The 22,430-nt window shown below is 47.2% G+C and overlaps 1 protein-coding gene across 1 annotated transcript in view; it reads left to right on the forward strand.

Moving 5' to 3' along the window:
* BEND3 (BEN domain containing 3) overlaps positions 1–9,861 on the forward strand; it is a 35,621-nt gene extending 25,760 nt beyond the window's left edge. The window contains exon 4 of the mRNA XM_060115269.1: positions 4,065–9,861. Within this exon, the coding sequence (XP_059971252.1) occupies positions 4,065–6,311 (2,247 nt within the window). The 3' untranslated portion in view covers positions 6,312–9,861. The remainder of the gene's footprint in view (positions 1–4,064) is intronic.
* The last annotated feature ends 12,569 nt before the right edge of the window (positions 9,862–22,430 follow it).

Below are 22,430 nucleotides of genomic sequence, written 5' to 3' on the forward strand. Positions count from 1 at the left end.
TCGGTGGGATAATTGAAACACTTGAAAGAATTCCTTTATTTTCAGGGCCCTGAGAGAGTAAAGTAGCTGTTCTTCTGCATGGTTGTTGTCAACAGAGATGCAAGAGAAAGATTAACCTTTGTCTAATATGAGTCTGATGATTCCATTTTTTAAAAGAGAGGGTCCAGGAAGTAGTTCATCCATTTAACTAAACGACAACATGTGGGAGGTTCAGAAGGGTCAGAGTTTCACATGCTTACGTGGCCTTCGTATTGCTCACCTGCCGTTGTAACAGCAGCCCCCCTGAGAGTGCCTCTTCCCTACATTTTTTTAGGCTGCAAGAGAAAAGCACCTCATGTACTGTGTTGTGCTGGCATTAGTTATCTGAATGCTTACAAATGACACTGAATCTGCCTGGATGAGATAAACTGAGGGCAGACCACCTGGCCCTGGCCACCCACCCAGAGAGGTCCAACGGCTTGTTAGAAATGCAGAGCCTTGAATCAGAATCTGTATGCTAATTAGACCCCAGGCTGTTCATATGGATATTAGACTTTCAGAAGCACTGGGCTGGGCCAGGTTATGCCAACCATATTCTTCCCCAGGTGGGGGAGCATCCTAAGGATGCACTTTGTCCTTGTCCATTTTCTAGTTGCCTGAGGCATGCGCATGTCTGTGGAAGCACATGCTTTGTGCTTCAACCCTGCCTGCTCCCCTGACACCCACAGGTGCTCACCAATTAGTTCTGCTTAATTAGACCCTCAGAAATATATTCCAGTATGTTTTGGGGTCAAATTCAACATTTGTCAAAAACAAATTTATGACTGAAATATATAAACGACACATATTTAAAGCATACCATTTGATAAGTTTTGACGTGTATACCAATGAAACTATGCCACAATCAAGATGAGAAACATATCCATCACCTACTACCATGAACGTTTCCTTGTGCCCTTTTGCATCCTTCCCCCATCCCCAGGTAACAACTAATCTGCTTTCTGTCACTAAAGATGAGTTGGCATTTTCTAGAATTTTATATGAATGGAATCCTACAGGCCTCTTTCGTTTGACTGGCTTCTTTCACTCAGCTTAATTATTTTGAGATTCATCATGAGTATCATGTTTATCAGCTCTATTGCTGAGTAGCATTCTGCTGTATAACATAGTATATCTATATACTTGTTTAAAACTTGGGTTGTTTCCAGTTTGGGGCTATTTACAAACAGGGCTGCCATGAACATCTGCATGTAAGTCTTTGTATTATCATGTGCTTTCATTTTGCTTGGTAAATAAATACCTAGGAATGGAATACCTGGATCATATGGTCCCATATATATTTAACTTCTTAAAAAAATACCAACTGTTTTCTAAAGTGGTTATACCATTTTATATCCACCCCAGCAGCATGTGAGGGTTCCAGTTCCTTCACATCATCTCCGTCATTCAGTACTGTCTGTCTTTTTGATTACACCCATCCTAGTGGGGGTGATGTGGTATCTCAGTGTGGTTTTAATGTGCAGGTTACTAAGCATCTTTTTTTTTTTTCAATTAATTTATTTTTTGGCCGCACTGTGGAACATGTGGGATCTTAGTTCCCCAAACAGGGATCGAACTCGTGCCCCCTGCAGTAGAAGTGTGGAGTCTTAATCACTGGACCACCATGGAAGTCCCACTAAGCATCTTTTTATGTGTTTTTTTGCCATTTATATGGCCTCTCCAAAGTGACTATTGAAGCTATTAATTGGGTTGTATGTCATTATTGAGTTTGAGTGTTCTTTATGTAATCTGGATTCAAGTCCTTTATCAGATAAATGATTTGCCTGTGTTTTCTTCCAGTCTGGGCTTGTTTGTCATCTTTTAAAGAAGTTTTAAATTTTGATGAAGTCCAGTTTATCAGTTTGTTCTCTTATGGATCATGCTTGTGGTATTGTATCTGAGAAATATTTGCCTAAAACAAGGTCATAAAGGATTGCTCTTATGCTTTCTTCTAGAAGTGTTAGAATTTTAAGTTCGTTTTTATTGTTACATCCATGATCCATTTTTAGTTAATTTTTTATATGATATATGTAGGATGAAACTTTTTTGCTTTTTTTTTTTACATATGTATATCCAATTTTTCTAGCATCATTTGTTGAAAAGATTCTCCTTTTTCTACTGAATTGACTTTGAACCTGTGTTGAAGATCACTTGTCCATATATATGTAAATAAGCCTCTTAAACTGTCCAGGCCCTGGCAGTAGGGAAAACCACGAAAGAAAGCTGAGGACTCTGGGATCCCAAATGGTCTGGGCAGTTGCCTTATGGTATGAAGCTTGGGCTCAAGCTTTGGAGTCTTTAAGGGTATCTTCAGGACTTCCTTCGTGGTACAGTGGTTAAGAATCCGCCTGCCAATGTAGGGGACACGGGTTCGATCCCTGGTCTGGGGAGATCCCACATGCCATGGAGCAACTAAGCCCATGTGCCACAACTACTGAGCCCACGTGCCACAACTACTGAAGCCCACGCGCCTAGAGCCTGTGCTCCGCAACAAGAGAAGCCACCACAATGAGAAGCCTGAGCACTGCAACAAAGAGTAGCCCCCCGGGCTTCCCTGGTGGCGCAGTGGTTGAGAGTCTGCCTGCCGATGCAGGGGACACGGGTTCGTGCCCCGGTCCTGGAGGATCCCACATGCCGTGGAGCGGCTGGGCCCGTGAACCATGGCTGCTGGGCCTGCACGTCCGGAGCCTGTGCTCCGCAACGGGAGAGGCCACAGCAGTGAGAGGCCCGCGTACCACAAAAAAAAAAAAAAAAAAAAAAGAGTAGCCCCCGCTCACCACAACTAGAGAAAAGCCCGCACAGAGCAACGAAGACCCAGTGCAGCCAAAAATAAATAAATTGATTTATTTAAAAAAAAAAAAAAAGGCTATCTTGAACTTGCCCTGGGAGTCCATCAGGAGTGGACCTGCAGAGTGTGCCAACCTTGGAAGAGTTGAGGAGATAACCCCTGAAATCATTTTTGGTAGGGCTTAATTCTCTCACTGTCCTCTACTGAGCAAGGCTGGAGAGTACATAGAAAGTACCTTTCTAGATGCATAGGAAAGGTGTTAATTCAGTACATGCAGTGGGTGCTTTAGGACATGGGGCTTAATACTCTTCTGCAATTCTGGTTGAGAAGGGCTGCTGGACCAAGAAGGGCTAGGAGACCGAGACTTAGGAAGCTGGGAGGCCCATCACTTCACAGAATCCACAGTCGCCCAGGCTTGGGCGAGTTCTGGGCCTTTTCCAGTCTGAGATTAGAGTGACTCTAGGCAGTGGTAGAGTTGACAACAGACTGCCACTCTCTAGACCAGGGGTACCCAACCCCTGGGCCGCAGACCGCTACCAGTCCGCGGCCTGTTAGGAATCGGGCCGCACAGCAGGAGGTGAGCGGCAGGTAAGCAAGCAAAGCTTCATCTGCCGCTCCCCATCACTCACATTACCACCTGAACCATCCCCCAGCCCACCGCCGTCCGTGGAAAATTTGCCTTCCATGAAACCGGTCCCTGGTGCCAAAAAGGTTGGGGACCGCTGGACCCAGTTCTTCCGTGCTCAACACCATGCATCTTGGGAGCTGTCCAGAGTGGAGACACCTACTCTCCTAGAGGCTGCAGACTGGACAACACACTGCTGCCTTCTGGAGCTGCCGTTGGCAGGAATCCTCCCTGTCTGAGAGCAGTCAGGGCAATGAGGTGGCCTGCCCAAGGCTAAACTGCCTCAGGGGCGCTTCCTGTGCCCGGGGTCTCTCTCCCATCCCTCGAGGACTCTTGCCCGGCCTTGCCAGGATATGTGTTTGGTCTCCTGCCGGGCCTTGTAGACAAGAAGTTCAGGGCTTGTGTCCTACAGGAATTAGAAGCTTTTGAGGTCCAGCCTGAGCCTCTCAGGAAGTAGGGAGAGCGAGCAAGTTTGGCGCTGGGATGCAGGTTTGTGTTAGTGGTGTGTTGTGTACAGGCAGCGTGATTCCCGGGCAAGGGAAACACTTTCTCACAGGCTCCTGCGATCGACCCCCTCTTTGTGTCTAGGGTAGTAAACCAGAACCCTCAGCTAACGCATTTCTTGTCTTCCAGGCGCTCCTGGCAGGCATGCGGAACCGAGAGAACAGCTCGCCCTGCCAGGGCAACGGGGAGCAGGCAGGCAGGGGCAAGAGCTCGGGCTCCGTGTGGCCGGGCGAGGAGGAGCCCAGCAACGACGTGACCACGCCCTCCTACAAGAAGCCTCTGTACGGCATCTCGCACAAGATCATGGAGAAGAAGAACCCTCCCACCGGAGACGCGCTTAACGCGTTCGAGCCCTTCGAGAAGGCGAACCTCAGGAACAGCCCCTCACCACTGCGGCTCCTGAACGAGCCACAGAAGCGGGATGGCGGCGGCGCCGCGGCAGCCACCGACAGCGACCCCAACATCTACTTTCTCATCCAGAAGATGTTCTACATGCTCAACACGCTCTCCTCCAACATGTCGCAGCTGCACAGCAAGGTGGACCTGCTCTCCCTGGAGGTGAGCCGCATCAAGAAGCAGGTGAGCCCCACCGAGATGGTAGCCAAGTTCCAGCCGCCCCCCGAGTACCAGCTCACGGCAGCCGAACTCAAGCAGATCGTGGACCAGAGCCTGTCGGGCGGCGACCTGGCCTGCCGCCTGCTGGTGCAGCTCTTCCCTGAGCTCTTCAGCGACGTGGACTTCTCCCGGGGCTGCAGTGCCTGCGGCTTTGCGGCCAAGCGGAAGCTGGAGTCGCTGCACCTGCAGCTCATCCGCAACTACGTGGAGGTCTACTACCCATCGGTGAAGGACACGGCCGTGTGGCAGGCTGAGTGCCTGCCCCAGCTGAACGACTTCTTCAGCCGCTTCTGGGCCCAACGGGAAATGGAGGACAGCCAGCCTGGCGGCCAGGTCGCTGGCTTCTTCGAGGCCGAGCAGGTGGACGCCAGCCACTTCCTGGACAACAAAGACCAGGAGGAGGCCCTGTCCCTGGACCGGAGCAGTACCATCGCCTCGGACCACGTGGTGGACACGCAGGACCTAACTGAGTTCCTGGACGAAGCCTCGTCGCCAGGGGAGTTCGCGGTCTTCCTTCTGCACCGGCTCTTCCCCGAGCTCTTCGACCACCGGAAGCTGGGCGAGCAGTACAGCTGCTACGGGGACGGAGGCAAGCAGGAGCTGGACGCACAGAGGCTGCAGATCATCCGCAACTACACAGAGATCTACTTCCCCGACATGCAGGAGGAGGAGGCCTGGCTGCAGCAGTGCGCCCAGCGCATCAACGACGAGCTGGAGGGCCTGGGGCTGGACGCGGGCAGCGAGGGCGAGCCCCCGCGGGACGACTGCTACGACTCTTCCAGCCTTCCCGATGACATCTCCGTGGTCAAGGTGGAAGACAGCTTCGAGGGCGAGCGGCCCGGCCGGCGGTCCAAGAAGATCTGGCTGGTGCCCATCGACTTCGACAAGCTGGAGATCCCGCAGCCCGACTTCGAGGTGCCTGGCGCCGACTGCCTGCTCAGCAAGGAGCAGCTGCGCAGCATCTATGAGAGCAGCCTGTCCATTGGCAACTTTGCCTCACGCCTGCTCGTGCACCTGTTCCCCGAGCTCTTTACCCACGAGAACCTGCGCAAGCAGTACAACTGCAGCGGCTCCCTGGGCAAGAAGCAGCTGGACCCATCCCGCATCAAGCTTATCCGCCACTACGTGCAGCTGCTCTACCCGCGGGCCAAGAATGACCGCGTCTGGACACTGGAGTTCGTGGGCAAACTGGACGAGCGCTGCCGGCGCCGAGACACAGAGCAGAGGCGCTCCTACCAGCAGCAGCGCAAGGTCCATGTGCCGGGCCCGGAGTGCAGGGACCTGGCCAGCTATGCAATCAACCCCGAGCGGTTCCGGGAGGAATTTGAGGGGCCCCCGCTGCCCCCCGAAAGGAGCAGCAAGGACTTCTGCAAGATCCCCCTGGACGAGCTGGTGGTGCCCTCGCCCGACTTCCCGGTGCCTTCGCCGTACCTGCTGTCAGACAAGGAGGTGCGTGAGATCGTGCAGCAGAGCCTCTCTGTGGGCAACTTCGCCGCCCGGCTGCTCGTCAGGCTCTTCCCCGAACTCTTCACCGCCGAGAACCTACGGCTGCAGTACAACCACTCCGGGGCGTGCAACAAGAAGCAGCTGGACCCCACGCGGCTGAGGCTCATCCGCCACTACGTGGAGGCCGTGTACCCGGTGGAGAAGATGGAGGAGGTGTGGCACTATGAATGTATCCCCAGCATCGACGAACGGTGCCGCCGCCCCAACAGGAAGAAATGCGACATCCTGAAGAAAGCCAAGAAGGTGGAGAAGTGATGGGCACCGCGGGCACTGAGCGTTCTGCTGGAGCCCGCGACGTGTCCACAGCCACGCACCTTATGTCGGCGGGGAGTGGCCTGCTGCATTTGCACACGTGACCGCCCCTCGCATGTGGCCTCTTGTACTTACGACTTTGGTCCTTTGTTCCTGGTGGTGCAGCCAGAGTCTGGGGAGGGCCAAGCTGTGATAGCAGAGAGGCCTCAGGAGTCAGGGTTCCCTCTCCTTGGCAGTGTCCTCCCAGTCCCCTCACAATTTGAAATGCAAATCGAGCAACCCTCTTGGTCCTCTTCCCTTGTTTTACATCTTCCACTTTTATCAATTTTTTTTAAGTTAAAAAGAAACCCTTTTTAAGAAAATCACTGGGCTCTGTGGAGGCCATTTTACTTAGAAAAAAATCTTTTACATATTTGAGATGAAGTACTGTAAGATGACTTCAGTTGCTGGGAATTTTTTTTAAAAGACGGTTTCAGATAAATGAAATTTTTAGAAGTGCCATGTTCATGCGTGATGGCTAATAGCTTCACGTGGCACAGAGATGGATTTTACTGACCTTGTCTTTTACATCGGATTTTGGAAGAGTCAGGATGCCTCTTGGATGCCGGTGGAGGGGATGGAATAGTGCGATGTCTTTCTGACCATGGTCCGTCACCTTCTCCCTCCCACTGTGGTGCCGAGGAAGGGGCTTAGGGGGCGGCCTGGCCTGGCCTGGCCCACATTGCTGCGCCGGTAGAATGTTGTGCTCACTCTGTAGACGAGAACACTGGATGATGATGATGATGATGATGATGATGATGATGATGATGATGATATGAATGTAGAGAGACGTGGAAACACGTCCACAATGTCTTCATTTGAGCTGTGTCCTCCCACTGCCCCCTTTCCTCTCTAGCAAGGATGCTGTTGGAGGGGCAAACACATTACCTTGGAAAAGTGTGTGTGGGTATTTGGCTTCTCGTTTGATTTAAGGATGGGCCCCTTTGGGCTCACCAAGAACTGTTTACTTTCCCATGTGTGTATTTGTACAAAACAAAACCCGGGTTCTGGGAGCTGTATGGTGACTTCACCACACCTCAGTGTCAGCTCCTCCAGTCAGTACACATCCTTGTTCCTCAGGGCGGGCCCAAGCCTTGGGCTCTCTTGGGGATACCTGGTATTGGAAGGACACAGGCCATCTCAAATGGGGCTCCCATATCCCTTCCCAGGGTCCACTCAGAGCTTTCCCCCTGGGCCCTCAGAAGGTCCTGCTGTCTTACACCTGGCTGGTCCCTTGGCCTCGGGATGAGACACCTCTTTTCTCTCCCCTGGTTGGGAAGGTCACATTGCTCCAGGCCAGCGGCATGCTCTCCAGGATTCCAACCTGGAGGAAACTCCCCAACAGGTAAAGTCCTTAATATAAAAACAATGCTTTTACCTACCTGACTGTGGGGGCCAGTGCCTAAGAGGGAAAGGAAACAGTCTAACCCAAACACAGTACATCATACCAGAAAGCTAGAAAATGAATCACACAGGGTAGTCCTAAAACCCTTGTGGAATGTTACAGATTTAATAATCTAATGGCTTAATATTTTGCTACCTTAAAATGAAATAATAGAAACAATCTGTGACTTTTCTTCATACAGATAAGGACTTCAGTTTCAGTGGCTGTATGACAGAATTTTGTCTGCACCCAGCGGGCAGTTTTTTTTTTTAATATGACAAGATTCTGAGCAGTGTAAAGTTGCTGATCTAACTTTAGTAAATTTGCTTTTAAATGTCATTTATAGATTATTTCTATTGAAACTGCGGACCTAAATTATTGCAATTTAGAAATGCACAGGGACTTAATAAATGACTGTCTCCCCGCGCACCCACATGTGCACACACACATTTCTTAGTAGAAAACTGAAGTGAGAGGAAGGGGACCGACATGAATAACAAGCTCAACCTCTTTGTGCCTGGAAAGGAGGAGGACTGGAGCAGCCAGAGACTCACTTCCCCCTCTCCTGGGCCTTTCTCTATGCCTTAGTCTCTCCAGCACATAAATGCATGCCTGCGCGCGCGCACACACCCAAAGACGGCGGTGGCACTCTCTCACTCACCAGCCCTGTGGGCGGGAGGGTGCCATGGAATTTGTTCTGGTCTCTAGGATATATCCAAGAGGATTCCAAGCCATGTGAAAATTGCCCTGCTTTCTAGAGGGTGGAATGTGACCCTGCAACTTCAGAAGCACAATCATTTAATAATTAAAAAAAAAAATCATCCTACCTACCCACGATAGAGACATCAACAGGTTCTAGGAATGAACTATGTCTCTTTAGAACCTAAAGCATGTTCAATTTTTGGAAACCGTGTTTTGGTGGTTTCCTTAATACCTTTCCTTGTAGGGCTTCTTCCCCCCAAATCTTAGAGTCCCTTCCAGTGAAGAGAGGTGGACACACTCTGTGAGCTGTTTTTTTGTTTCTCTGGACTGACTCATCAGGAACCGCCTGTGGGTCCCGTGTCTGTCTGTGTGGTGTCCTCAGAGCTCCTGCCATACAGGGGGGCTCCAGGGGCAGTCTTTTTTACACGAAGCAATAGAAGTACAAAATACTAAATTTTTTTCAAATTTTAATATTTTCCATAAAATCTGTCGGCAAAACCCCTTCTCCCTCCGCATCTAAATTCTTTGATTTTTACTTGTTTGCTTTTTTTGGAATTTCCCCCCCCCTCATGTCCAGAGGACTAAAGAAGTAGCACAGATACATTCTGATGTTGAGTAAAATAGCAAATCACAATAGGTGGTAGTGTCCCTTGTTTTTCTCTGTTAGTAAGTTTTAAAAGAATGTATGAAGATATAGTCATGAATGTACTAAGTGTTCTAATCCTGCTTCAGTTCACTGGCTGTGTCTACATGACAACACACGTTTGACAGGGAATAAAGTCGTGTCCAGTGTCATGGGTGTTAGGGTGCCCCTTCCCCCTTCAGTGTCGGCTCCAAACCTTCCTTCCTTTTTAAGTTTGGGGGGAGGGGCACCACCTCAGCAGCAATCATCAACCAACCAATGGGATCTACGTAGTGGTGAATGGATTAGCTGTTTAAATGCTAAGAGTCACTGGCCTACCCTACCACAGCATGGCCACTCGGGTTCCTGCAGAGATGGCCTCAGTTTCCACCTTTGCCCCCAAATGTTTACTTCTTGCCTGATTGAGGAGGAGGGTCTCGAGACCCCGGATTGGAGGCCACTGGGCTCTTACCCTTCCTCGCTGTGTAGATGGGTGACATGGAGTGGGCACGGGATGGGGGCCGAGGGGCTGCGACGGTCACGTGGAGATACGTGCCTCTTGTAGATCCAGCCTTAATGTTCTTCTGACATCCTAGTGACAACAGACCCTGCACAAAGTGGATATCAGAATTAATACTGTGAGGAGACAAAATAATGAGTATAGTTTTACCAAAGATAATGAAATATCGCATAATGTCTGCATTTTACCATTGATTTGAGTGCATCCTTAGAAAACTGAATGTAACAAAAACCCAGGACATTTTTGGAAATTGTATGCTCTCTAGCAACTTTGTGTGAATTTTTATACAAGCACTGTTTTATGAATTATATAAAATGTTATAAAAATAGAAAATATATGGTCTCGTAACATTTTCTTAAGGCAGAGGTCTCCCGGAATGTCTGGGTCTGTCTGTCTTTGCGTGCGGCCTCCCCCCTCCCCCCTCGTCCCCGGGGAGGGCGCGGGCACCCGGGGCACCTCGGCCTCTCGGACTTACGCGCTCTGGGTATCGGGGTGCAGTTTGTCACAGCCGAGTGAGAGACGTCTCCACACAAACCGCTTCCTGGCCATGCAGTAGGGGCGCGGCTGACTGCCCCCCTTTCCTGGTCGGGTGCCAGACCCGCCCTGCTGCTAAACTAGCAGAGCTTCAGTTCACTCTTTTTTTCCACTTTGGATTAAATGAGATTTTGTTCCTCAAAGCTAACGTGTTATTAACTGTATTTAACGTATGATTAATACGTTAATTATAACGTATTATTAATATTATTATTAACAAAAGGGTTCATTTTTTTTCTCGCCTCTTTGGTGAATTATAAATCATTAAATAAGATTTCACAGTGAAAATAAGGTCTCAAGCTATCAGAGCAACACTATTTTGGACCCAGGGTTCGCGCGGTCTAAAGTAAGTCGTGGCCTGCGATTGGAGCCCGCCGCCTCCAGGGCGTGAGTGCTCAGCCCTGACTCCTGACACCTGTGCCGTAAGCCTCGCGCAGGTCAGGGCTGGTCGGGGCTGGAGCCTCAGACATTTACTCCGTGAGCAGGTTTAAGCAAGACTTGAAGGAAGACTAAATTCTTTAGGTCCGTTCTGGCCGTGGGTATCTTTGTTTTCGACCAAAAGAAAAGAAAAAAGTCCCTTTCCTCAGCTGCCGCGAAGGTGCTCCGTGCTTCCGAGGAAGCGGAGGCCGCACGGGGGTGAGGCCCGCCCTTCAGCCGCGCCTGGCGCCGCGCCCGGCACCCCGCCGCCCAGCGCTCGCCCGCGCCACGGCCTCGGTCTCCGAGCTCGCCTGCATCGACTCGGCCCCCGGTCTGCACGGCGAGTGACGTGACGGCCACGGAGGGTAAGATCAATGCCCTCATTAAAGCAGCCCGCGTAAATGTCGAGCCTTTCTGGCCAGGCTTGTTTGCCGAGGCTCTGGCCAGTGTCAACCTCAGGAGCCTCATCTGCAAGGCCGGGGTGGGGGGAGGGGGGCCAGGCGAACCGGCCCAGCAGGAGAAGCAGGCGGTCCTGCCCACTCCAGCGCCGTTGCCCCAGCTGAGGAGAAGAAAGCAGAAGCAAAGAAAGAAGAATCTGAGGAGTCTGATGATGACACAGGCTTTTTTTGTTTTTTTTTTTTGACTAAACGTAACACATTCAACAAAAAGCTGAACTGTTAAAAAAAAAAGCTGAACTCTGCTTCTGTTGGTCTTGCCAAAAAAAAAAAAATCAGAGAATTTCAGTATATGTGGTTTCACTTGTAAAAGCAGTTCTCATAAATAAGAGCGCCACACCAAATTATCCTGAAGATTGGAACGGTGAGATGCAATGGACTCTTTAAGAGAGCTTCCAGAGGAATCTAAAATCCTTCGGCCAGTGGTGGGAACGAACATTCATTGCCTGCTCGCTATGACGGCAGTGTTGGGCGTACCTGGCATTCATTGAGTATATACAACAGTGCCGAGGCACACTGCTAAGAGCTGCACCTGGATCACGGCTTGCAATCCTCTCGGAAGCCCTGTGACGTAAGTTCCCTAATTAAGCCGGTTGAGGCAAGAGAGCTAAGGCCCTGAAGGGTATGTGTGTTATCTCATTTAATTCTCATAAAAACTCAGTGTCTTGGGCAATGCCATTATCTCCGTTTTGTGGTGAGGAAGCAGAAAGAAGGTTTACTGGCTAAATTCACACAACTGGCAAACTTCGGTGCCAGGATTTGAACCCAGGTCTGTCTCGTTCCGCCGTACCATCTCAGAAACTCAACACCCCCGAGCCACACACAATACACAGAGATGCAGAGCCGAAACCAGTTACAAGTCACTGGTGTCCTGTCAGCCACATCCTCTAAGCCCCAGTTGGTCTGATCTTAGATATGGGAGTGCCGGTTCTCAAACTGCCCTGGGTGAAATAATTGTGGCAATTGTGGACGGCCATGTTCTGGTAAGAGTACATTTTTTGAGATGGTGAAAGTAACTGCCATGGATCAGATCCCTTAGGGGCAGAGCCTGAGACGAGGATTCTTGTGCAATTGATTGAGGACCTGCTCCCAGGAGATGGGACGCACGACAGGCCCAGGGAAGGCTGTGAGCAAGAGTGTGGTCTCCTCTGCAGTCCGGCCTCACTGCCAGCCACTGGGAGGCCCTAGAACATGAATTGTTGGGCAGAATTAGTACCAGGTGCAGCAAAGGGGCCAATTGGTCGGTGAGGTCTTCTCCAGGGAAAGGGGTAGCTGGCCTGGCAGGGTGGCTCCCTTTGCCAAGGGCAGTGTTCCAGAAGGGCCATTGTGAATGGTTAGCTGGCTCTCAGCAGCGAGGGCATGGGTGCGCTGGAAAGGGAATCTGGGTGGGACTCCATCAGCATCCACTAAGGGGCAGAACCACCAGAGGGCACGTTACCCCAGAGGTTCTGATTCTGTCGGACTGGGGTGGTGCCTAAGCATTTGCATTTCTAAAGAGTTCCCAGGTCATACTGGTGCTATGTCCAGAGGCTGCAGAACTACTGCATGACAGTGACTTCGAAAAATACACTGTGTACATCTCGGAAACTGAAGGCTTAGCACTTTCCTGATGAGTAGAAATAGATCTGAGCTGAAATAAGTGGTTTCCTGTTGTGTTCAAATAAAACTGACCTTTTTTAAATTTACAAATTATAAGTTTATTAATGAGGAGTACTTAATACTGTGAAACAGATGGACTGGTCCTCGTTGGAGTTGTCAGGGAAAACTTCCCCGGGTTTCCCTGGTGGCGCAGTGGTTGAGAGTCCGCCTGCCGATGCAGGGGACACGGGTTCGTGCCCCAGTCTGGGAAGATCCCACATGCTGCGGAGCGGCTGGGCCCGTGAGCCATGGCCGCTGAGCCTGCGCGTCCGGAGCCTGTGCTCCGCAACGGGAGAGGCCACAACAGTGAGAGGCCCGTGTACCGCAAAAAAAAAACAAAACAAAAAAAACTTCCCCAAGGAAATGGATGACTAGCCTAGATTTGAAAATGAAGAATTAATTAGGTGAAAAGTTCAGCATGCAAACAAGCTTTGGGGTACAAGAAGAACCCCTTAGGAAACAATAAAAGGAAGCCAATGGGGCTGGAACTAGAGGAGGAGGAGGAGTTTCATGAACCTGCAGAATTAGTCCAGGGCTGGATGACTTTGTTTTCACCAAATTGTCCTTGGATCCGTTCGAAAAGAAGAAACCCTTCACCTGTTCTAAGTAGGGAGGGGAATATTCTGTTCTGATACAGTCGTGTTGAACTCTGCCTTCTCAGTCCAGTAAGGCTGCCTTCCTCTGCTGGTGTTCTAGTCACCTTGCCATCCTGACTTCTTCTTAACTAGTGATAAACTAAATCTTAGCTTTCAGGTCAGTGGGAAGAGGCAGGTTTACAAATGCTTCAGCATCAGGGCTTAGGGTCACTGGCCAAATGTGGTAGCTTTTGCCAGAACATTTCTGCAGGGGGAGGCCTGTCCATTGCTTTTATTTTAAGGAGCAGGAATTTGTTCTTCTAGAGTGTGTAGTCCAGATGGTGAACTGTGTCCTTGACAGAGGTTGAGAACATGGAATGCCACAGTTTTTCCTTCCAGAATCTTCTGCGGTGTGGCAGCTGTGTATTCAGAAGTGACGGTGGGGCCTTAAATTATAGGGAGTTGTGTTTTTCAGAAGAGCTCCCAGTCTCTAAGCTCCTGCAATGGGTCAGGAATGTGCTAGGGATGTGACATACGTTATTTCATTTATTCCTCACGGAAACCCTGTGGGATAAATATTTGTACTCCCCATCTTACAGATGGGGATGCTTTCAGAGGTTAAGTAACTTGATCAAGGTCACAATGCTAGCAGAGCTGGGAGCCTCTAATGATGGCCAGGCTGACTCCCCAGTTTGTGCTCTTGATTTCCACACTGCCGCTTATGTAGCTGTGTGGACTAAATCTGTTCGTCTGTCTGCCTGGTGGTTCCCGGCTGTTTAACTTGGGGTTTTGCTGACTGTCCACAGTTGCTGAGCTTCTGGATCCACCCCAGTCAGAGTATCTGACTCAGGAAACCTCTCAATGCCACAGGAAATAGAACAAGGAATGCATTAAGAATCATCTCTACCTCTAAAGTAAGTTCATTCATTTAGCAAAAATATTTGTAACCTCTACTATCTCCTGGGCACTGTTTCATGATTCTAGCAAGCCTTGTTCGTTGGTAGGTACGAAGCCTGTTTGAGCTTGGAGAGAAGGTTCTGATGGTAAACAGTACAAAACATGATGCCTCTTGCCTTCGGTTGATTTTCAAGATGCATGTGGGTATAAGCAGGCTGAGGACATCGGCTCTGCCCGGGTGCAGACAGCTGAGGCCGTGGCAGGAGGACAGGGCCAGGCTTTGGTCTGAGGCACACCTGCCGGAGTACAGGTTCCTGACTCTCCTCTCACAGGCTGAAACACAGTTGCTAAGTATCCTGCTATTTCTGACATGAGGTATTAAACCCAAGTCTCCCCATTGTATCTGACCAGCTGATATCTCAGTGCAGGCACAGTGCCAGGCATGACAAGGCATATCCTTCAGCATATGGTGATGGCTGCCTTGTCTTCAGATAATTAATACAGATTGCTTGAGTCCAAAGAATTGGAGGCTATTATTGTAGCCTCACCTTTGATTTATCTATCTCAGAATCAAGAGTTAAGGGATTTCCCCTACAATCATAAAGAAAATTCCCTACACATTCTGTGGGGAAGTATCTAATATAAGTAACCCCTATGAGTGGGACTCCAGAAATGGGCTTTACCAGTCCAGACTTCTAAACAGAAATTGCCCATTTTAGATACTTGCTATTCTACTCTGACTGCAATCAGTCTTTGGGCCTTCACTTGTCTGGCCTGGGGAAGTTTCCTACAACTTTAAGGATAAAGTCCCAGGATCGAAGGTCCATTGGATACAGTTGACATCTCTACAAGGGAATCAAGAAGTGCATTGTGAGTGATCCATGTCCTCAGGATCTAGCAAAATTGTTGACTTTCACCATCCGTCTTTTGATATACCTGGTCTGTTAACTAATAACGAACAAAAAAATCTTAAAACAAGAAAGGGCTATCAAGCATGTCTTTGAGAGGACGGACAGGAGAGTGGCAGTCTCAGAAAGCTGTGTCCAACTTTAGAGCACTCAGAGAAATGCCAAGCACAGACTGGTTGTAGCAGCTACCAAAAGGCAGAAGCATAGGCTATGGAGAGAACTTACGAAGAGTGTATGTCAAACTAACTATATCTCTTTATACTCATAATTAGACTGGCAAAAATTAGAAAGCTGGGTCATGCCAGGGGCTGGGTGAGGCTTTGAGTCTATAGGTACTTTGGGTATTGCTGGTGGGATGGCAGCCTGGTGCAGCCATCCTGGAGAGTAAGCAGCACTGTGTTTTTTGTGGTGAGGGGAGTTGGGTGGGAGAATGTCACTGGGAGAGTGGGTGGGCAAAATGTGGTGGATGTACTTCAGTATTTATTATGCAGCAGTGAGAAGCAATGGATTAGATGTGCCTAGAGTGCCATGGATGGGCTTAGTGAAGAAAGTAAGATACAAAATGAAATATATAGTAATGTCATTTATGAAATTTAAAATATATTTTATTTATAATAAATATAATAATTATAATATATAAATATATTTATAATATGTGCACAGAACAACATTTTATAAGAATGCATACCAACAAAAAGATACACATTAAACACATTAGAATGATTAGCTAAAGTAAGGGAGGAAGACATGTGGAACTATGTAAGAACAAGAAAAGAGAAAAGAGGGCTTCCTTGGTGGCGCAGTGGTTGAGAGTCCGCCTGCCGATGCAGGGAACACGGGTTCATGCCCCGGTTCGGGAAGATCCCACATGCCGCGGAGCGGCTGGGCCCGTGGGCCATGGCCGCTGAGCCTGCGCATCCGGAGCCTGTGCTCCGCAGCCGGAGAGGCCGCAGCGGTGAGTCCCGCGTACCGCAAAAAAAAAAAAAAAAAAAAGAAAAGAAAAGAGAAAAGATAACTTGAAAGAAGAACTTGGAGGGTGGGTACTGGTGCCCCGGTATCTCCCAGTGGAAACTCTTGTGGGTGCACCTCCCCATTCCACCCAGGGGTGTGCTGGTAAATGTGTGACAACTGGCTCTCCAAGGGAAAAATCCATTCTGTTGCATAGTGCTTGCTGATTTCCAAGGTGAAAATCCTCCTACCATGGCTCATCTTAAGCCACCCATATGACTCGAAACCATTTGGGAGATGCTCACATTCTGCTCTATGGAGTCTGCTCGATGGAGTTTCTAATTTCTCAAGATGGTCAGTAAGCCAACTGATAATCCTGGCAGTAACTTTTTTTTTTTTAATTTTAATTTTATTGGAGTGTAGTTGATTTACAATGTTGTGTTAGTTTCAGGTGTACAGCAAAGTGATTGTTATACATATACATATATTCACTCTTCTTTATATTCTTTTCTAAGTTATCCCAGAATATTCAGTAGAGTTCCCTGTGCTATACAGTAGGTCCTTGTTGGTTATCTATCTAATTCTGACAGTGACTTTTTGAAAGCCAAAATACATACGACCAAGATAAGGCAGGACTTCCGTAGAGTGTCTCTTTACTTGCCTCGTGCACATTGCACACCCTTTAAGAAAGTTCATAGAACATACACCACCTCTCCAAAGGAAATCTGTTTTGTTTTTAGTTTCTTGAAAAATGGTAGTTTCTATTCCCTCAATCATTATTGACCAAATAAACCATGACCTAAGAATTTTCCCCCAAATGTCTACTTTTCTCCCCAAAATGCTAAAAAAATAATGAAATTATTGTCTAGCTGTCTATATAATTTTCCATGGAAGATGGTAAATGCTATTTGGCAGAGAAATGCAATTAGCATCACATTGCCCAGGGGAGAGCTATTTCTTTGAAGGGATTAACCATTACTGGTAAAAGGATTGTATAGGCCTCTATGGCAGCAGTTCCCAACTTTTTGGCACCAGGGACTGGTTTCATGGAAGACAAATTTTCCACAGCCAGAGGGGTGGGTGTTGGGTTCATGTGGCAATGCGAGCTATGGGGAGTGATGGGGAGCGGCAGATGAAGTTTCGCTTGTTCACCCACCACTTACCTCCTACTGTGCGGCCCAGTTCCTAACAGGCCGCAGACTGGTACCAGTCCGCGGCCCAGGGGTTGGGGACCCCTGCTCTACAAAAATAGTCATAACTTTAAATTGTTCGTCCTTAAAAAACTGCAAACATACACTAGAAGCATTTTCAGACTTTCCTGGGAAAGCCAGACGTTTATTATTTTTTTAATTGAAGTATAGTTGATTTACAATATTGTGTTAGTTTCAGGTATACAGCAAAGTGATTCATATATATATATATATATATATATACCCACACATATATATATGTATACTTTTTTCAGATTCTTTTCCATTATATAAGATACTGAATGTATTTCCCTGTGCTACGCAGTAAATCCTTATTGTTTATCTATTTTATGTATAGTAGATTGTATCTGTTAATCCCATACTCTGAATTTGCCCCTCCTCTCCTTTTTTTTTTTTTAATTTATTTATTTACTTATTTATTTTTGGCTGCTTTGGGTCTTCATTGCTGTGCGCAGGCTTTCTTTAGTTGTGGCCAGCTGGGGCTACTGTTCGTTGCAGTGTGCGGGCTTCTCATTGCAGTGGCTTCTCTTGTTGCGGAGCACGGGCTCTAGGTGCACGGGCTTCAGTAGTTGTAGCGCCAGGGCTCAGTAGTTGTGGTGCACGGGCTTAGTTGCTCCGTGGCATGTGGGATCTTCCCGGACCAGGGCTTGAACCCATGTCCCCTGCATTGGCAGGCAGATTTTTAACCACTGCACCACCAGGGAAGTCCCCCTCCTCTCCTTTGGTAACCATAAATTTGTTTTCTATGTCTGTGAGTCTGTTTCTGTTTTGTAAATAAGTTCATTTGTATTATTTTTTAGATTCCACATATAAGTGATATCATATTTGTCTTTCTCTGACTTACTTCACTTAGAATGATAATCTCTATGTCCATCCATGTTGCTGCAAATGGCAATATTTCATTCTTTTTTTATGGCTGAATCGTACTCCATTGTATATATATACCACTTCTTCTTTATCCATTCATCTGTCGATGGGCACTTGGGTTGTTTCCATGTCTTAGCTATCGTAAATAGTGCTGCAGTAAACATTGGGGTGCATGCATCTTTTCAAACAGAGTTTTCTCTGGATATATGCCCAGGAGTGGGATTGCTGGATCATATGGCAACTCTATTATTAGTTTTTTGAGGAAGCTCCATACCGTTTTCCATAGTGGCTGCACCAACTTACATTCCCACACCAACAGTGTAGGTGGGTTCCCTTTTATCCGCACCCTCTCCAGCATTTATTGTTTATGGACTTTTTTTTTAAAGAATATATTTTATTCTTTATTTATTGGCTGCATTGGATCTTTGTTGCTGTGTGCAGGCTTCCTCTAGTTGCGACGAGTGGGAGCTACTCTTCATCGCAGTGCACGGGCTTCTCATTGTGGTGACTTCTGTTGTTGCGGGGCATGGGCTCTAGGCGCACGGGCTTCAGTAGTTGTGGCGCACGGGCTTCAGTAGTTGTGGCACACGGGCTTAGCTGCTCCGCGGCATGTGGGATCTTCCCAGACCAGGGCTCGAACCCATGTGCTCTGCATTGGCAGGAGGATTCTTAACCACTGTGCCACCAGGGAAGCCCTGTTTATGGACTTTTTAATGATGGCCATTCTGACCTGTATGAGGTGGTCCATCACTGTAGTTTTGATTCGCATTTCTATAATAATTAGCGATGTTGAGCATCTTTTCATGTGCCTGTTGGCCATTTGTACGTCTTCTTTGGAGAAATGTCTATTTAGGTCTGCTCATTTTTTGATTGCATTGTTTGGTTTTTGTTATTGAGTTGGATGAGCTGTTAGTATATTTTGGAAATTAAGCCCTTGTTGGTCACATCATTTACAAATATTTTCTCCCAGTCTGTAGGTTGTCTTTTCCTTTTTTGTTTATGGCTTCCTTTGTTGTGCAAAAGCTTATAAGTCCGGGGGACTTCCCGGACTTCCCTGGTGGCGCAGTGGTTAAGAATCTGCCTGCCAATGCAGGGGACACGGGTTCGAACCCTGGTCCGGGAAGATTCCACATGCCGCAGAGCAACTGAGCCCATGCGCCACAACTACTGAGCCTGCGCTCTAGAGCCCACATGCCACAACTACTGAAGCCCACGTGCCTAGAGCCCATGCTCCACAACAAGAGAAGCCACCGCAATAAGAAGCCCACGCACCACATCAAAGAGTAGCCCCTACTCTGTGCAACTAGAGAAAGCCTGCACGCAGCAACAAAGACCCAATGCAGCCAAAAATAAATTAATTAATTAAAAACAAAAGTTTGGGGGCTTCCCTGGTGGTCCAGTGGCTAAGACTCCACGCTCCCAATGCAGAGGGCCTGGGTTCGATCCTTGGTCAGGGAAATAGATCCCACATGCTGCAACTAAGAGATTGCATGCTGCAACTAAAAGATCCTGCATGCCACAACTGAAGATTCTGCATGCTGCAACTAAAGATCCTGCACGCCTCAACGAAGATCCCACATGCAGCAGCAAAGAGCCAGCAGAGCCAAATAAATAAATATTTTTTTAAAAAACCCTTATAAGTTTGATTAGGCCCCATTTGTTTATTTTTGCTTTTATTTCTTTTTTTACAAATAGATTTTATTTATTTATTTATTGGCTGCATTGGGCCTTCCGTGGCTGTGCATGGGCTTTCTCTAGTTGCCAAGGGCTTCTCATTGCAGTGGCTTCTTTTATTGTGGAGCACAGGTTCCAGGCGCACAGGCTTCACTAGTTGTGGCACACGGGCTTAGTTGCTTCGCGGCATGTGGGATCTTCCCGGACCAGGGCTCGAACCCATGTCCCCTGCATTGGCAGGCGGATTATTAACCACTGTGCCACCAGGGAAGCCCCTGGTTTTACTTCTATAGCCTTGGTAAACTGACCTAAGAAAACGTTGGTATGACTTAATGTCAGAGAATGTTTTACCTATGTTCCCTTCTAGGAGTTTTATGGTGTCATGTCTTATATTTAAGTCTTTAAGCCATTCTGAGTTTATTTTTGTGTATGGTGTGATGGTGTGTCCTAACTTTATTGATTTACATGCAGCTATCCAACTTTCCCAACACCACTTGCCAAAGAGACTGTCTTTTCCCCATTGTATATTCTTGCCTCTTTTGTTGAAGATTGACCATAAGCATGTGTTTATTTCTAGACTCTCTATTCTGTACATTGATCTATATGCGTTTTTGTGCCACTACCACAGTTTTGATTACTGTAAGTTTGTAGTACTGTCTGAAGTAAGGATTATGCCTTCAGCTTCATTCTTTTTCCTCAGGGTTGCTTTTGTGGTTCTACATAAATTTTAGGATTATTTGTCCTAGTTCTGTGAAAAATGTCATGGTAATTTGATATGGATCGCATTAAATCTGTAGATTGCTTTGGGTAGTATGGCCATTTTAACAATATTAATTTAACAATATTAATCGTTCCAAGAACATGGGAATATCTTTTCATTTCCTTGAATCATCTTCAATTTCCTTTACCAATGTTTTATAGTTCTCAGCATATAAGTCTTTTATCTCTTTGGTTAGGTTTATTCCTAGGTATTTGTGGGGTTTTTGTTTTGTTTTTTTTAATTTTATTTATCTTTGGCTGCATTGGGTCTTCATTGCTGTGCAGGCTTTCTCTAGTTGCAGCAAGCGGGGGCTACTCTTTGTTGTGGTGCACGGGCTTCTCACTGGTGGCCTCTCTTGCTGTGGAACACAGGCTCTAGGTACGCAGGCTTCAGTAGTTGTGGCTCGTGGGCTCTAGAGCGCAGGCTCAGGAGTTGTGGCTCACAGGCTTAGTTGCTCCGCAGCATGTGGGATCTTCCCAGACCAGGGCTCGAACCCGTGTCCCCTGCATTGGCAGGCGGATTCTTAACTACTGCGCCACCAGGGAAGCCCCTAGGTATTTTGTTTTTGTTTTTGTTTTTCTTTTGAAGTGATTTTAAACGAGATTTTTATTTATTTTTTTTACTTTCTGATATTTCATTGTTAGTGTAAAGGAATGCAACAGGTTTCTGTATATTAGTCTTGTATCCTGCTATCTTGTTGAATTCATTTATCAGTTCTAATAGTTTTTGTGTGAAGTCTCAGGGTATTCTATATAGAGTATCATGTCATCTGCGTATAATAACAGTTTTACCTCTTCCCTTCCGATTTGGATTTGGATATCTTTTCTTTTTTGTCTGATTGCTGTGAAAGCCAGACCTATTGAAAAAAAAAATTCTTGTCACCCCATTAGAGCAGGGCATCTCAGCCTCAGTACCACTGACATTTAAGGTCTGATCATTCTTTGTTGTGGGGACTGTCTGTACACTGTAGGATGTTTAGCAGCATCACCTGTCTCTACCCATTTGACACCCATCCCACCCCCTCAGTTGTGACAGACAAAAATATCTCCAGACATTGCCAGATGTCCCCATGGGGGTAAAATCATGCCAGGTTGAGAAGCACTGAATTAGAAACATCCAGATCTTTTAATTTTTTCATCATGTTGGTCACATGTTCACTGAGGAGGCCTTGCCAGGACGGCATTATAAAGCAGCTATCATAGAGTGAGCTGCAAGAGTTCCATAAATCTTTATGAGTTGCTTTTGTTTCTGCCGTTTCATAAATATGTCCCAAATCCCCTGTGCTGTAGACAACTATGAGAGATCAGTTTTTGCCATGTGGTATGACCAAACCAACATTCTCCACCATCAGACGTCTTTTTGCTTATTTTGATTTTTAAAAACAGAGAAGCCTGTAAAATGGGTCAAATCCCACCAGCTAAGTTGAGGTACTTAATTACCAACAGAGCTTCCAACAGCCTTTCAAATGGGCCTTCCTGCTTTCTAGCTACTATCAACTCATCTTGCCTCACGCAACACATTTTAACTCTTTTGAATACTCAACAAAGTAAGGAAATTAGTATCCTGATCCCCTCCTGACCAGTGAAGAAGCTGAAGCTCAGAGAGGTTAAGGCCAGAATATAACCAAGGTAACCGAACTTGCTAAGGGCAAGACAGAGCCTAAAAACTAGGACCCCTGACATACGTCACTAGGTCATGCTGCCCCTCTCCATGCAAGACTTATGTGGCTTTCTATTACTTTCCAAAGAGCAATCAAGAGAGGGGAGGGAGAGAAGGTGGGAGGGAAGGAGAGACAGAAAGGCACAGAGAGGTGAAGAAAATGAGAAAAAGCATCATCATTACTATAATCTAAATTAAAACTCATAATTAACTCATGTTGAAATTAATTATACTATTTTCACTGATGTAAAAGCCTAATTAACAAGTGGTAAAATAGAAAAATTCCTTCTGTTACACTGCACAGTATATATT

Source organism: Mesoplodon densirostris, chromosome 12, assembly GCF_025265405.1.
Source record: "Mesoplodon densirostris isolate mMesDen1 chromosome 12, mMesDen1 primary haplotype, whole genome shotgun sequence".
NCBI classification, from domain to species: Eukaryota; Metazoa; Chordata; class Mammalia; order Artiodactyla; family Ziphiidae; genus Mesoplodon; species Mesoplodon densirostris.